This window comes from Lonchura striata, chromosome 27 (assembly GCF_046129695.1).
Source record: "Lonchura striata isolate bLonStr1 chromosome 27, bLonStr1.mat, whole genome shotgun sequence".
NCBI lineage: Eukaryota > Metazoa > Chordata > Aves > Passeriformes > Estrildidae > Lonchura > Lonchura striata.
Window position 1 is genome coordinate 5,552,696 of NC_134629.1, and position 16,414 is coordinate 5,569,109.

At 68.5% G+C, this 16,414-nt stretch overlaps 2 protein-coding genes across 2 annotated transcripts; one reads left to right on the forward strand and one right to left on the reverse strand.

The window, feature by feature from the left end:
- Positions 1 to 1,577: 1,577 nt before the first annotated feature.
- Positions 1,578 to 7,220, forward strand: COQ10A (coenzyme Q10A). Its single transcript, XM_077788636.1, has 5 exons — positions 1,578 to 1,756; positions 3,665 to 3,787; positions 5,376 to 5,568; positions 6,116 to 6,217; positions 6,819 to 7,220. The coding sequence occupies exons 1-5, from the start codon at positions 1,677 to 1,679 to the stop codon at positions 6,984 to 6,986; spliced, it is 666 nt and encodes a 221-aa protein (XP_077644762.1). The 5' UTR covers positions 1,578 to 1,676; the 3' UTR covers positions 6,987 to 7,220.
- A 1,148-nt stretch (positions 7,221 to 8,368) lies between these two features.
- CS (citrate synthase) lies at positions 8,369 to 15,820 on the reverse strand. The gene is made up of 11 exons (XM_021542465.3): positions 15,686 to 15,820; positions 13,689 to 13,736; positions 13,048 to 13,155; positions 12,878 to 12,943; positions 12,647 to 12,778; positions 12,178 to 12,366; positions 11,894 to 12,093; positions 11,555 to 11,684; positions 10,698 to 10,799; positions 9,352 to 9,561; positions 8,369 to 8,577 (listed from the first exon to the last, which is right to left on the reverse strand). The coding sequence occupies exons 1-11, from the start codon at positions 15,737 to 15,739 to the stop codon at positions 8,407 to 8,409; spliced, it is 1,410 nt and encodes a 469-aa protein (XP_021398140.1). The 5' UTR covers positions 15,740 to 15,820; the 3' UTR covers positions 8,369 to 8,406.
- Positions 15,821 to 16,414: the final 594 nt, after the last annotated feature.

The window sequence follows — 16,414 nt, forward strand, 5'->3', positions numbered from 1 at the left end:
GGGAATCGCACCCCGGAGCGGCTGTCGGTACCCCGGGGGTCGGTGCCGTGACACCGGGTGTTCCCGGTGGGGATCGCATCCCGGAGGGGCTGTCGGTAACCCCGGGGGTCACTGCTCTGACACCGGGTGTTCCCGGGGGGAATCGCACCCCGGAGGGGCTGTCGGTAACCCCGGGGGTCGCTGCTCTGACACCGGGTGTTCCCGGTGGGGATCACATCCCGGAGCGGCTGTCGGTACCCCGGGGGTCGGTGCCGTGACACCGGGTGTTCCCGGTGGGAATCGCACCCCGGAGGGGCTGTCGGTAACCCCGGGGGTCCCTGCTCTGACACCGGGTGTTCCCGGTGGGAATTGCACCCCGGAGGGGCTGTCGGTAACCCCGGGGGTCCCTGCTCTGACACCGGGTGTTCCCGGTGGGAATCGCACCCCGGAGGGGCTGTCGGTAACCCCGGGGGTCGCCGCTCTGACACCGGGTGTTCCCGGGGGGAATCGCATCCCGGAGCGGCTGTCGGTACCCCGGGGGTCGGTGCCGTGACACCGGGTGTTCCCGGGGGGAATCGCATCCCGGAGCGGCTGTCGGTAACCCCGGGGGTCCCGGGTGCCCCAGCCTGAAGAGTGCTGGGGCGGTGGGAGAAGGTCCCGGGGGTCCCGGTGTGGCACTTCCATCCCTCTGTGGGGTCTGTCCGGTGGGAACCCCGTCCCCCGGTGGTCCCGGGGGGTCCCGGGGCTCCAAGAGGGGCCGGGCCGGCACCGGGAACGGGGCTGGGAACTGGTGCTGCATCCCTGCGCTGAACTGGGAGGAACTGGGATGTGCTGGGAGGAACTGGGATGTGCTGGGCTGAACTGGGATGTGCTGGGAGGAGGAACTGGATCGTGCTGGGCTGAACTGGGATGTGCTGGGCTGAACTGGGATGTTCCGGGAGGAACTGGGATGTGCTGGGCTGAACTGGGATGTGCTGGGAGGAGGAACTGGATCGTGCTGGGCTGAACTGGGACGTGCTGGGAGGAACTGGGATGTGCTGGGGGGAGGAACTGGATCGTGCTGAGCTGAACTGGGATGTGCTGGGAGGAACTGGGATGTTCCAGGAGGAACTGGGATGTGCTGGGCTGAACTGGGATGTTCTGGGAGGAACTGGGATGTGCTGGGCTGAACTGGGATGTGCTGAGCTGCACTGGGAGACACTGGGAGGCCCTGTTGTGTGTTGCGCTGTAGTGGGCGGCGCTGGGCCGCACAGTTCCCGCAGCCACGGTGGATCCCCGCTCTCTCGGCTCCTCTGCCCGGTTCGGAGCGGGGCCCTTACCGGGGCACGGCACCGGAGGCTCCCCGTCCCTCTCCGGACCCACGGACCGGGAGCACACGTGGGAGGCGCGGCCCCTGGGGCAGAGCCCAGCCCCGGCAGCCCCGGGCGGGGCAGTCCCGGTTGCTCCCGGTCGCTCCCGGTTGCTCCCGGTTGCTCTCGGTCCCGCAGCAGCCGCATCCCCAGCCCGCACTACATTTCCCATCGTGCCCCGCGCACTCTCAGCCTACAACTCCCATGATGCCCCGCTCGGGGGCGGTGCCCGCCCCGTGACGTGCCCGGCGCCATGGCGACGCGGTGACGTCACGGGGTGAGAGGTCAGGGCGGCGCCGGTCCCGGTTCCGGCCCGGCCCCGGTCCCGGTCCCGGTCCCGGCCCGCTGATGGCGGCCCGGCGGTTCCGCGGCGCCCTCCAGCTCGGGGCGCGGCAGCGCCTGCGGGCCGCGGCGGCCCCGCCCGGCAGGTGAGCGGCGGCGGCGCGGAGGTCACACCGGGGACACCGGGGCGGGCACCGGGAGGCGCTCGTGCTGCGGGGGTTCCTCCGGGCCTGGCCGCGCTCCCGGCCCCCGTGAGGTGCGGTGGTCCCGGGGCACCCTGTGGGAACGGGGGGGTCCCGGCGGGGCCATCCCGGCGATCCCGGGGCTCCCGGTGATCCCGGGGCGGCGGCGGCCCGCCGGTGCCGCTGGCCCGGTTGGCCGCGGGGTGGGGAACGCTGGCTGGGGGGCTCTGACCTTGGCGCGAACCCGCGCGGCGACACCGGGAGCGCGGCGGTGCCGCCGGTGCCGCCGCCCGCGGGGGAACCGAGCCCCGGCGGGGTCACCCCGGTGGCACCGGGGAGGGGACGGCCCCGAGGCCACCCGCGGCAGGGAACACGGGGACACGAGCGGGACCGGCGGCCCCGGTGGCACCGGCGGGACGATTCCCGTGGGAAAGTCGCGATCGCCGCCCCGGAGCGGCACCGGAGGCGGGACGGCACCGGGGCACGGCGGCACCGGGCCCCGCCGGGGTTCGGTGTGCCCGGCTCGGAGGTCCCGGCCTTCCTCCTCCTCCTCCTCCCGGCGTCAGGCCCGGGAGCGTCCCCGCGGCTCGGCACCGGCCCGGAGCCCCCGGCGGGGAGGGACCGGGAGGGACCGGGGATGGTCTGGAGGTGATTTGGGAAGTTCTGGAAGGGACCTGGAAGTTCTGGAGGGATTTGGGAAGTTCTGGAGGGATTTGGGAAGGTCTGAAAGGACCTGGGATGATTTTGAAGGACCTGGGATGTTCTCAAGGAACCCGGAGTGGCCAAAAAGGAACTGGGGGTGGTTGGAAAGGGACCTGGGATGGTCTGAAGGTATTTGGGAAGTTCTGGAAGGGATTTGGGAAGCTCTGAGGGGCCTGTTAGACTCTGGAACGGATTTTGGAAGTTCTGGAAGTGATTTGGGAAGGTCTGCAAGGAGCTGGATGGGTTGGAAGGGTTTGGGAAGGTCTGGAAGGGAAATGAAGGGAAGTTCTGGAGGTGATTTGGGATGGTCTGAAGAACCTGGAGTGGCCAAGAAGTGACTGGGAGTGGTTGGAAAGGGACCTGAGATGGTCTGAAAGGGACCTGGAAGTTCTGGAAGGGACCTGGAGTGACCATTAAGGGACAGGGATGGTCAGGAAGGGACCTGGGATGGTCTGAAGGAACCCGGAGTGGCCAAGAAGGGACTGGGAGTGGTTGGAAGGGGACCTGGGATGGTCTGAAGGGACTTGTGAGGCTCTGGAAGTGATTTGGGGAGCTCCAGAGGGATTTGGGAAGTTCTGGAAGTGATTTGGGAAGCTCCAGAGGGACCTTTGAGGTTCTGGAAAGGACCTGAGAAGCTCTGGAGGGATTTGGGAAGCTCGAAGGCACTTGTGAGGTTCTGGAGGGATTTGGGAAGCCCTGGAAGGAATTTGGGAAGCCCTGGAAGGAATTTGGGAAGCCCTGGAAGGAATTTGGGAAGCCCTAGAAGCCCTCTTGTCCACCAGGAAGGGTCCCAGGGCACAGCGCTCCCGGTGCTCCCAGTGCTGCCGGTGACAGTCGGTGCTCCCGGTGCCGCTGGTGCTCCCGGTGACTCTGGTGCTGCCGGTGCTCCCGGTGCTGGTTGGTGACTCTGGTGACTCCAGTGCTCCCGGTGCTCCCGGTGCTCCCGGTGCCAGTCGGTGACTCCGGTGCCGCCGGTGCTCCCGGTGCTCCCGGTGCCGGTCGGTGACTCCGGTGCTCCCGGTGCTCCCGGTGCTCCCGGTGCCGGTCGGTGACTCTGGTGACTCCGGTGCTCCCGGTGCTCCCGGTGCCGGTCGGTGACTCCGGTGCCGCCGGTGCTCCCGGTGCCCCCGGTGCCGGTCGGTGACTCCGGTGCTCCCGGTGTCCCCGCAGGCACGTGGCCCCGTGCGGGCTCCGGCCGGGCCCCGCGGGCTGGGAGCCCCGGGCGCAGCCGAGCCGCGGCTTCCTGAGCCTCGGCAACCGGCGCAAGGAGTACTCGGAGCGGCGGATCATCGGGTGAGTGAGCCGGCGGGGCTGAGCCTCACCCGACACAGACCCTGACCCTGACCCCAAACCCTGACCCCAGCCCTGACCCCAACCCTGACCCAAACACAGACCCTGACCCTGACCCCAAACCCTGACCCAAACACAGACCCTGACCCCAGCCCTGACCCTGACCCAAACACAGACCCTGACCCTGACCCCAAACCCTGACCCCAGCCCTGACCCCAACCCTGACCCAAACACAGACCCTGACCCTGACCCCAAACCCTGACCCCAACCCTGACCCCAAACCCTGACCCCAAACCCTGACCCAAACACAGACCCTGACCCCAAACCCAAACCCTGACCCCAACCCCGACCCGAACCTTGACCCCAACCCTGACCCAAACCCTGACCCCAAACCCTGACCCAAACACAGACCCAGACCCCAAACCCTGACCCCAGCCCTGACCCCAAACCCTGACCCAAACACAGACCCTGACCCTGACCCAAACCCTGACCCTGACCCCAACCCTGACCCCAGCCCTGACCCCAACCCTGACCCCAGCCCTGACCCCAGCCCTGACCCAAACACAGACCCTGACCCTGACCCCAAACCTGACCCCAGCCCTGACCCCAAACCCTGACCCCAAACCCAAACCCTGACCCAAACACAGACCCTGACCCCAGCCCTGACCCTGACCCTGACCCAAACACAGACCCTGACCCTGACCCAAACCCTGACCCTGACCCTGACCCAAACACAGACCCTGACCCCAGCCCTGACCCCAAACCCAAACCCTGACCCTGACCCCAAACCCTGACCCAAACACAGACCCTGACCCTGACCCAAACCCTGACCCTGACCCTGACCCAAACACAGACCCTGACCCTGACCCCAAACCCTGACCCAAACACAGACCCTGACCCCAGCCCTGACCCCAAACCCAAACCCTGACCCTGACCCCAAACCCTGACCCAAACACAGACCCTGACCCTGACCCAAACCCTGACCCCAAACCCTGACCCTGACCCCAAACCCTGACCCAAACACAGACCCTGACCCCAACCCTGACCCCAAACCTGACCCAAACACAGACCCTGACCCTGACCCAAACCCTGACCCCAGCCCTGACCCCAACCCTGACCCGAACCCCAAACCCAAACCCAAACCCTGACCCTGACCCCAAACCCAAACCCTGACCCACACCCAAACCCACACCTTGACCCGAACCCCAACCCTGACCCCAAACCCTGACCCAAACCCTGACCCAAACCCTGACCCCAAACCCTGACCCGAACCCTGACCCCAGCCCTGACCCCAGCCCTGACCTGAACCCTGACCCAAACCCTGACCCAAACACAGACCCTGACCCGAACCCCAACCCTGACCCCAAACCCCAGCCCTGACCCCAAATCCCAGCCCCCAATCCCACCCCAAATCCCAGCCCAAATCCCAGCCCCAATCCCAGCCCCCAATCCCACCCCAAATCCCAGCCCCAATCCCACCCCAATCCCACCCCAATCCCAGCCCCAATCCCACCCCAAATCCCAGCCCCAATCCCACCCCAATCCCACCCCAATCCCAGCCAAGCCCCCCAGCGCGGCCGTCTCTGCGCAGGTACTCCATGCAGGAGATGTACGACGTGGTGGCCAACGTGGAGGACTACAAGAACTTCGTGCCCTGGTGCAAGAGGTCGGCGGTGCTGGCGCGGCGCTCGGGGCACCTGAAGGCGCAGCTGGAGGTGGGGTTCCCACCCGTGCTGGAGCGCTACACCTCCATCGTCACCCTGGTGCGGCCACACCTCGTCAAGGTCAGCTGGGACCTGGGGCTGGAGAGACCTGAGGGAGCTGGGGAAGGGCTCAGCCTGGAGGGAAGGAGGCTCAGAGAGGAATTTCCACCCCACAACTCCCTGGTGGGACAGCGGGGTCGGGATCTGCTCCCAGGAACAGCAGGAGGAGAAGGAATAGCTTGAAATTCCTCCAGGAGAGGTTCAGGGTGGACATGAGGAGGAATTTCCTCCTGGAAAAGCTTCTCAGGCTTTGGAGCTGCCTGGAGAAAAGGAGGCTCAGAGGGGAATTTCCACCCCACAACTCCCTGGTGGGACAGTGGGGTCAGGATCTGCTCCCAGGGAAGGACGGGAGAAGGGAAATCAGCCTCAGGTTGTCCCAGGGGAGGCTCAGGTTGAATTTCCCCGTGGAATTCGCTGTCAGCATTGAGGTGCCCAGGGAAGCTCTCGGTGCCCGTCCCTGGAGCTGGCCGGGCCGTGGCACTCGGGGGGATCCAGGAGGGGCTTCCAGCCTGGAGGGCTCCGTGATCCTGGTGCCCGCCGGGCCCCCACACCCCCTGTGCCCGCCCAGGCCGTCTGCACCGACGGGCGCCTCTTCAACCACCTGGAGACCAACTGGCGCTTCAGCCCCGGCATCCCCGGCTACCCCCGCACCAGCACCGTGGATTTCTCGGTACGACCATCCCGGTCCCTTCCTGAGCTTCCAGGTCCCTTTCAGCCCATCCCAGATCCTTCAGAACCATCCCTGTCCCTTCCTGAGCTTCCAGGTTCCTTCCAGAACTTCCCAAGCCCCTTCAGACCATCCCAGCTCACTTCCAGAACTTCCAGATCCCTTCCAGACCATCCCAACTTCCTTCCTGAACTTCCAGGTCCCTTTCAGACCATCCCAGGTCCTTCCAGACCATCCCAGGTCCCTTTCCAACCACCCCCAGTCCCTTCTTGGCCACTCCGGGTCCCTTCAGACCATCCCAGGTCCTTTCAGACCATCCCAAATCCCTCTGGAGCTCCCCAAATCCCTTCCAGAACTTCACTTCCCTTCCAGACCTTCCCAAGCCCTTCCAACCCGTCCCAGCTCCTTCCAGACCTTCCCAAATCCCCCTGAGACCATCCCAGGTCCCTTCCTGACCATCCCTGTCCCTTCATGGTCACTCCAGGTCCCTTCCAGAACTTCCAGGTGCCTTCCAAACCATTCCAGGTCACTTCCAGCCCCCGGGGGAGGGCAGGGCTCACCCACTGGGGGCTCACCTCCTCCTCCTCCTCCTCCTCCTGCCCAGATCTCCTTCGAGTTCCGCTCCCTGCTGCACTCCCAGCTGGCCACCGTCTTCTTCGACGAGGTGGTCAAGCAGATGGTGGCCGCCTTCGAGCGCCGCGCCGCCAAGAACTTCGGGCCGGAGACGCGCATCCCGCGGGAGCTGATGTTCCACGAGGTGCACCAGACGTGAGGGCGGCGGGCCCGGGCACCCCGGGCACCCCTGGGACTGTGCCAGGCACCCCCAGACCGTGCCAGGCCCGTGCCAAGCCCACCCCCCGAAATATTTATTCGAGAATTGCGTTTCTGCTGCCGTTGCCTCAACGCCCCCCGGGGCTGCCGTGAGCCCCCCCCAGGGGTCCCGGCGCTGGACTCTCCCTGGTTTTGCAGCTGATTTGGGGTTTTAAAATGTTTTTGTTTGGTTGGGTTTCTTCTTTTCTTTTCTTTCTTTGTTTTTGGTTCTTTTTAAGCTCCCCAGCCAGGCCGGAGGGCCCCGGTGGGGGCAGCTCCGGTGCCTGGGCCCCGCCGTGTCCCGGGGACGAGCGGGATGGGGGGGTTTGGTGGGAGGGGGGATGAAAAAGAAGCTGCTGGGACCCCCCCCCCAAATTCAACCCCAGCTCCTCCAGGAACAGAAGGGCAGGAGCCCCCCGAGCCCCCCGAGCCGTCGCACACTTTGCACAAGCCACACGCACAGGGTGGGGAGGGGGCGGCTCCCGCTGCCCCCCCGCCGCCCCCCACCCCAGCACCCTCCGCAGGGACCCCCCGGTCCCCACCCCGCCCCACACCTCGCCATTCCTCACCTGTGGGAGGGGAGCAGGGATGGGAAGGCCTCAGTTTCCCCCAGCCCACCACCACGAAGCCCCCCCCAGGGGGGTGAGGGGCTCCCCGAGCCCCCCGAGCCTGTCCTGGCCGTGCTGCCCGAGGAAGGAAGGGCTTTGCCAGGCCAATAAAGAGAATTTTCCAAGGGTCAGCAGCCTCCTGGTCCTCATTCAGCTCTTTGGTGGGGAGGGGGCTGCATGCTGAGACCCCCGGGTGGGGCGGGGGCACCATCCCCTCGGGCAGGGAGAGGGGGGAGGCTGGGGGTTTGTTAATAAAAACATTTATTTTGCATTTTTGTTGTTGTTTGTACAGAAGTGCCCGAGAGCTGCGAGGAGCCGGGGTGGGGCCGGGGGGGGGTCCCAGCTCTGGCTCCCGGGGGGCTTCAGGCGGGGTGGGGGAGGGAGGGGAAGGGCCGGGGGGTCACACAAACACGGGGAGGAGTGTATCGAGTCCCTGCGGGGCCGGACGCGGGGCTGCACCGATCCCCTCTCGGGGGGGCTGCGCCCCCCAGGAGCCCCCCCAGCCCAGCAGCGGCGGAGCCGGGGGGGCTCCCAACGTGGGGAGCCCGGGGGGGCTCCCAGCGGAGCCCGGGGGGCTCCCGGTGTGCGCAGTGAGAGCTGCAGGGGCGGGGAGGGGGCGCGGGAGCCCCCCGCCCCCAGCGGGGCAGGGGGAGCTGGGTGCGGGGCTGGGTGGGGGAGGACCCCAGGGCTGCCTCTGCCCCTCCCCGCGGCGGGGGGGGTGGGCGAGCGGCCCCGAGGGGGGGTCCCGGGGGGAGCCGAGTCCCCGTCCCTTCTTCAGGCGGATTTGTAGCCCACGAGCTGCATCAGGCCCTTGGTGCTCATGGATTTGGGCCGCTCCAGGGGGAATCCCAGCGCCCGGCTCCAGATGAGCTGCGAGAGGACGCCCAGCGCCCGCGACACCCCGAACAGCACCGTGTAGTAATTCATCTCCTTCATGCCGTAGTACTGCGGGCAGGGGCACGGCGTGGGCACGGGCTCGGCGGGGGCACGGGCTCGGCGGGGGCACCGGGCGGCCACGAGCCCCCCGGGCACGGGGAGAGGAACGGACAGGACAGGGAAAGAGCAGCAGGGTGAGGAGAGAGGGATGGGCGGGACAGAGAAGGGACAGGTGGGACACAGGGAGAGAGCAGCAGGGGGAGCGGGGGATGGATGAGGAGAGGAACAGGCTGGGGAGAGGGAGGGATGGGACGGGGGAAGAGATGGACAGGATGGGGAGAGGGACACAGGGAGAGGGAGGAGAACAGGGAGAGGGACACAGAGAGGGACACACAGACAGGGAGGAGAACAGGGAGAGGGACACAGAGAGGGACACACAGACAGGGAGGAGAACAGGGAGAGGGACACACAGGGCAAGGGACACACTGGGAGAGGGACGGACGGACAGGAGGAAGGATGGAACAGGGAGAGGGATGTGAACATGGAAAGGGACACACGGACAGGGAGAGGGACACACGGACAGGGAGAGGGACAGGGAGAGGGACACAAAGGGCAAGGGACAGGGAGAGGGACACACAGGGAGAGGGAGAGGGACAGAGACATGGAGGAGAACAGAGAGAGGAACACACAGGGCAAGGGACACACCCGGAGAGGGACGGACGGACAGGAGGAAGGACAGAACAGGGAGAGGGACACACGGACAGGGAGAGGGACACACGGACAGGGAAACGGCCAGGCAGGAGCGAGGGCCACGGGCAGAGGCGCGGCGGCGCCGGGGCTCACCTGCAGCAGGACCCCGCTGTGCGCGTCCACGTTGGGCCAGGGGTTCTTGGCCTTGCCCTGCTCCAGCAGCACGTCGGGCACGATCTTGTAGAGCTGCGCCACCAGCTTGAAGAGCGGGTCCCGGGGCAGGTGCTTGAGCGCGAACTCGCGCTGGCAGGTGTAGCGCGGGTCCGTCTTGCGCAGCACCGCGTGCCCGTAGCCCGGCACCACCTGCGGGGCGGGGCAGGGCTGCCGCGGACCCACGGGGCGGACCCGGACCCACAGAACAGCCCCGGAACCCCAGAACAGCCCTGGACCCACAGCCACGGACCCACAGAACGGCCCCGGACCCACAGAACAGCCCCGGAACCCCAGAACAGCCCTGGACCCACAGCCACGGACCCACAGAACGGCCCTGGAACCCCAGAACAGCCCCGGACCCCCAGAACGGCCCCTGACCCACAGAACAGCCCTGGACCCACAGCCACAGATCCCCAGAACGGCCCCGGACCCACAGAACAGCCCTGGACCCACAGAACAGCCCTGGACCCACAGCCACAGATCCCCAGAACGGCCCCAGACCCCCAGAACGGCCCTGGAACCCCAGAACAGCCCTGGACCCCCAGAACAGCCCTGGACCCACAGCCACGGACCCACAGAACGGCCCCGGAACCCCAGAACAGCCCTGGACCCACAGCCACGGACCCACAGAACGGCCCCGGAACCCCAGAACAGCCCTGGACCCACAGCCACGGACCCACAGAACGGCCCCAGACCCCCAGAACGGCCCCTGACCCACAGAACAGCCCCGGACCCACAGAACAGCCCTGGACCCACAGCCACGGATCCCCAGAACAGCCCCGGACCCACAGAACAGCCCCTAACCCACAGCCTCTGACCCACAGCGCGGCCCCTGACCCACAGAACAGCCCCTAACCCACAGCCTCTGACCCACAGCGCGGCCCCTGACCCACAGAACGGCCCTGGACCCCCAGCCCCTGACCCACAGAACAGCCCCAGACCGACGGCGTGGCCCCGGACCCACAGAACGGCCCCTGACCCACAGAACAGCCCCGGACCCACAGAACAGCCCCCGACCCACAGCATGGCTCTGGACCCACAGTGTGGCCCCCAACCCCCAGAACAGCCCCTAACCCACAGCCCAGCCCCTGATCCCCAGCACCGCCCCTGACCCCCAGCCCTCGACCCACAGAACGGCCCCTGACCCCCAGCCCCTGACCCCCAGCCTGGCCCCTGACCCACAGCCCCTGACCCCCAGCCTGGCCCCTGACCCCAGGCCGGCCCTGACCCCCAGAATAACCCCTGACCCCAGCCCGGCCCTGACCCCCAGCCGCCCCCGATCCCACCCTGCCCGAGTTGAGCGTGTTCCAGATGAAATCCCGCAGCTTCTCGTCCGACACGTCCTTGCCCAGCTCCTTCTGCAGGTCCGTGAGCCACAGCAGCACCTCCTGCGGGACCGGACGGACGAGTGAGGCGGGGAGAGGGGAGAGGGACACGGGGACACGGGGAGAGGGACAGAGGGACACAGGGATGGGGAGAGGGACACGGGGAGAGGGACACAGGGACACGGGGATGGGGAGAGGGACAGGGAGAGGGACACAGGGACATGGGGATGGGGAGAGGGATGCATGGATGTGGAGAGGGACAGTGGGACAGGGATGGGGAAAGGGACAGGGAGAGGGACACAGGGAGAGGGACACAGGGACATGGGGAGAGGGACAAGGGGATGGGGAGAGGGACAGACAGAGGAATACAAGAACAGGAGAGACAGACAGGGAGAGGGACACATGGACAGGTAGAGAGACAGGAGGTGGGGGCAGACAGGGAGAGGGACATGGACAGAGGAACAGAGGGACAGAGACATGGACAGAGGGACAGACAGGGAGAGGGACACAGAGGGACAGACAAGGAGAGGAACATGGACAGAAGGACAGGGAGAGGGAGAGTAACATGGACAGAGGAACAGAGGGACAGACAGGGAGAGGGACACAGAGGGACAGACAGGGAGAGGAACATGGACAGAAGGATAGGGAGAGGGACATGGACAGAAGGACAGAGGGACAGACAGGGAGAGGGGCATGGACAGAAGGATAGGGAGAGGGAGAGTAACATGGACAGAGGGACAGACAGGGAGAGGGGCATGGACAGAGGGACAGAGGGACCGACAGGGAGAGGGGCGCCCCGGGCAGGCTGCAGTGCCCACCTGGTTGGCGAGGCCGTGCAGGGGCCCGGCCAGCCCGTTCATGGCGGCGGCGAAGGCGAGGTAGGGGTCGGACAAGGCGCTGCCCACGAGGTGGCTCGTGTGGGCACTGACGTTCCCTCCCTCGTGGTCACTGCCGGGGCGAGAGGGCCATGAGGATTCCCCCAGCCCCACCAAACGCCCTGCACAGCATTTTGGGGCTGGGGAGCACGGCGTGGCCAGCCCGGTTCAGCCCCGCCTGCTCCCGGTGACGCCCCGGGAGCAGCCCGGGCACGTCGGTGGGGTTGGGAGCGGGGCCAAACCCCGTCCCCGGCTGCTCCGGGTGCGCTCCCAGCTCCGTACCTGTGGATGGTGAGGTAGAGCCGCATCAGCTCGATGAACTGGGGGTCGGTGTAGCCCAGCATGTTGGTGAAGTTGTGGGACCAGTCGAGGTTGGGGTCGATGGCGCCGATGCCGCTGCCCTCGCGGTACAGGTTGCGGTAGATCTTGGCGGCCACGCACGGCAGCTTGGCGATCAGGTCCATGGCGTCCTCGTACACAAACTGGCACCACGGGGTGAGGGGCCGTGCTCTCCCGAGCCCCCCGCACCCAAAACCCACCCCAAAACTCGGCAGCCCCCCCCGTACCTCCCAGTACTTGGCGCGGTGGATGCCCTCGGCGTAGGCGCGGGCGAACTTGCTCTCGCTGTTGAGGGCGGTGACGGCGGCGCTCAGCTGGGACATGGGGTGCAGGTTGGTGGGGAAGTTGTCCAGCATGGTCACCACGTGGGAGGGCAGAGCTGCACGCTTGGCCCACTCCCGGGACAGCCAGGTCACCTACGGGGACACACCGGGGCTGAGCTGCGGGCCTGGGGCTGCCAGACCCCTCCTCAGCCATTTGCCAGCCTCTCCTGGGTCTGGGGGCTGCCAGACCCCTCCTCAGCTTTTTCCAGGCCCCTCCTGGGTCTGGGGGCTGCCAGACCCCTCCTCAGCCATTTGCCAGCCCCTCCTGGGTCTGGGGGCTGCCAGACCCCCACTCAGGTTTTTCCAGCCCCGTTCTGGGTCTGGGGGCTGCCAGACCCCCCCCTCAGCTTTCTCCAGCCCCTCCTGGTGGTACCTGCTCCTGGGTCGGGATTTCTCCAGTCACCAGCAGCCAGAAGAGCCCCTCGGGCAGTGGCTCCTCTCCCCCCGCAGCTTTGGGCAGCTTCTTCTGGCACTCGGGAATGCTGTAGCCACGGAAGCGGATGCCCTGCGGGGCCGGGAGCCTCAGCGGGGCCAGGGGGACGTGGGGTGGGACAGGGGGATGGGGTGGGGTGGGACAGGGGGTACAGGGGGGACGGGGCCCTACCTCGTCAGGATCCAGTACGGAGGTCTCGTAGATCAGCCCTTTCATGCCCCTCATGCCGCCGTACACCTGGAGGGAGCCGGGAGGTTGCAGTGAGGGGCGGTGGCAGGGCCCGGTGGCCCCGGTTTGGCCCCGGTGTGGCCCCGGTGACCCCGGTTTGGCCACACACTCACCATGTCCACCGTGATCTGCCCGATGGTCGTGCTGCCGTGCTGCTGCCGGAAGCTCTTGATCTTCGCCTGCTCCTTGGGGATCATGGTGGCCAAGACGTCTTTGAGGTTCTGGGGACAGGGGACAGGGCTGTGAGACCGGGGCTGAGCACAGGACGGGGGGGACAGGAGAGGAGGGACAAGGAAAAGGTGTGACAGCTGAGAGGGGACTCCCCGTGGAGAGGGGTGACAGGAAAGAGGGTGACAACAGAGACAGGGACAGGAAACGGGGACAGGAGAAGGGGTGATAGAACAGGGGCTGAAAGGGGGGGACAGGAGAGAGGGTGATGAGGGAGGGTGCTCCCCTTGAAGAGGGGTGACAGGAGAGGGGGTGACAGGAGAGGGGGTGACAGGAAAGGGGGTGACAGGAGAGGGAACTCCCATTAGAGCAGAGTGACAGGATGGGCTGACAGGAGAGGGGTTCATGGCAAAGAGGGTGACAAGAGAGACTGGGACAGGAAAGAGGATGACAAGTGACGGGCATCCCCTTGGAGAGGGTCTCAGGAGAGGCAGGAGAACGGGTGACAGCACCGGGTGACAGCACCGGGTGACAGCACCGGGTGACAGCACCGGGCTCACGGGACAGGACCCCCCTGTCCCCTTACCGTGGCGGCGCTGGCGTGGCGAGCGGCCAGGAGGACACACGGAGCGTTCTGCGGGACAAGGGACACAGAGACCCCCCTGTCACCGGGGCAGCCACACGAGGCTGAGACCCGGCTCCCAGGGACGCCGGAGCCGCTTCACTCGCCCACGCGGGCGCGGCTCGGAGCCGGGAACGGCGGGGCCGGGGCCGGGCCGGGATCAGCGGGACCGGGAACGGCGGGACCGGGAGCGGCCGGGATCAGCGGGACCGGGATCAGCGGGACCGGGAGCAGCGGGACCGGGAGCAGCGGGACCGGGAGCGGCCGGGATCAGCGGGACCGGGAGCAGCGGGACCGGGAGCAGCGGGACCGGGAGCGGCCGGGATCAGCCCCGTGCTGCCCTCGCAGCCGGGGCCGGAGCTGGCACGGGGAACGCGGCCGCGTTCTCCTTCCTGGAGCCGCGCCCGGCGGTTTTCCTGAGCCGGGGAATCCGAACTTTGTTCCTCGCCCACGCGTGGGAACCGGGAACCGCGGGGACTCCGGCCCGGCGGGGACACCCCGGGAACACAGCCCAGGCCTGGCACGGGGCACACCGGGGCACACCGGGGGACAGCGGGGCACACCGGGGCACACCGGGGCACACCGGGGGACACCGGGGGACACCGGGGGACAGCGGGGCACACCGGGGGACACCGGGGCACACCGGGGGACACCGGGGCACACCGGGGCTGCCATCCCCAGGGACGCCCGGAGCTCCCGGGGCCGCAGCTGCGGCAGCGCCTGCGGCAGAGCCGGAACATGACTCGGTTTTTCCGCCGGCCGCCGGGAGGACGCGGCGGGGCCGCGCTGCAGAGAAGCCCCCCGGTGTCCCCCGGTGTCCCCCGGCCCGGGCGGGGGTCCCCGGTGTGCCGGGTGTGGCCGCGGCGGGTGGCGAGGCCGCGTTCCCCCGCAACAGGCGGCTCCGGGAACGGGAAACGGAACAATGGAGGCGGCAGCGAGAAGCCCAAGGTCAAGGCGGCCGCTGCCGCCCCGCCACCCCCACCGTGCCAGCCCCGGTGTCGCCCCCGGTGTCGCCCCGTTCTGGGGGTCCCCACGGCTCGTCCCGCTGCCACCGAGGTGCCGCTGGCTCAAGGTCACACGTGTTGGCGGTGACACCGGGCACCGGCCGGGGGGGGAGCGCGGGGCCACACCGGGACCGTCCCGGGGCTCCCGTTGCGCTCGGGGGTGCGGGGAGGAGGAGGAGGAGGAGGAGGAAGGCCGGGATCACGGCTCAAGCCAGGGGGGCGGCTCCGGTCCGCCCGTTTTGAGGGGAGAGCAGGGCCAAGTGGGGCATGGCGAATATCCCAAAATATCGCCCGGTCGATAAAGACACCGCAACGCCCGTTACGAAACGCCGGGGCCGCGGCCAAGCCAAACAGAACGGAGGGGTCGGGGCCGCTCCGGCCCGGTACCGGCGCTCGGCTAGCACGGGGGTCCTCCCGCTGTGACCCCGGTGTCCTCTACGGCACCGGGACGCTGGGGAAGGGCGGCGGCGGAGGGGACGGTCCCCGCCTCCACCCCCCCCACTGCCGGTGCCACCGGGCGCGGGGTCCCGGGGGTCGTCCCGGACCCCCCAAGCCCAGCGCTGCACAGCGAGGAACCGGAACCGCCAGCGGGGCTGCCCCGGGGCGGGGACCCCCGCACGGGGCTGAGGCACCAGCGGAGCTCCCCGGGCACGAACCGGAGCCCCCCCGAGCCACTCCCGGTTACCCCCGGCTCCGGGAAGGCTGCGGCGGGAGCGCCGGGCGCCGGCTGCCGCCACGTGCTGCGGCCGCGGCCCCGCGCCCACCCCGGTCCCGATGCCGGTGCCGGTCCCGGTCGCGATGCCGGTCCCCCCGGTCCCATCCCCCCCTCCGCCGCGCGGCCCCTTTAAGGCAGCGCCCCCCGCGTCGCCCCTTTAAGAGCCGGACCCCCCCCGCTCTCCCTTCCCCCCGCGGCGTCGCCCCTTTAAGGCGCGGCGAGGCCGGGCCGGGCGCGCTCACCTTGGGCCCGCGGAGGCGCGCGGCCGCCCGGCTGCCGGCGGCGAGGAGCGTCATGGCGGTACCGGGGCGGGACAGGCCGGGACTGAACGGGGCCGGGGCCGGGACCGGGAGCGGGGCCGGGACCGGGAGCGGGGCCGGGGCGGGAGCGGGGCCGGAGCGGCGGCGGCCGGGGGTCCTCAACGTGAGGGCGGGGCGGAGCGCGGCGCTGTTCATTAGCATAACCCCGCCCCCTCCCGGGGCAGAGCCGTTTGCTATTGGCCAAGCGGCGCGCCGCGGGGCGGGGCCACGCTAATGAAGTGGCGGGGGGCGCAGGCTATAGGTGGCCGCCGCATTCGCCTGATCAGGGCCAGGGGTGGGGTGAGGGGGTGCCCGCCCCGTCTCGTGACGTCACCGGCCGCGGCGCGTGACGTCACGGCCCGGTGTCCCGGTGGGGTTCGGCAGCGGGGGTGGGGGCAGCCCCGTGACGTCACAGACGCGCAGCCGGGCGGTATGAGGTCACAGGAGCCCGTGACGTCATCCCGCATGTGGCCACCGTGGCTTGGGGCGATTGGATGTGGCTTGAGGGGCGGTGGTGACGTCAGAGTCCCCGCTGAGCCCGGAGCAACGGGCGACACGATGGGGTGACATGGGGCGACACAGGGTGACACCATAGGGTGACACCATGGGGTGACATGGGGCGACACCATGGGGTGACACAGGGTGACAGAGGGCGACACCATGGGGCGACAC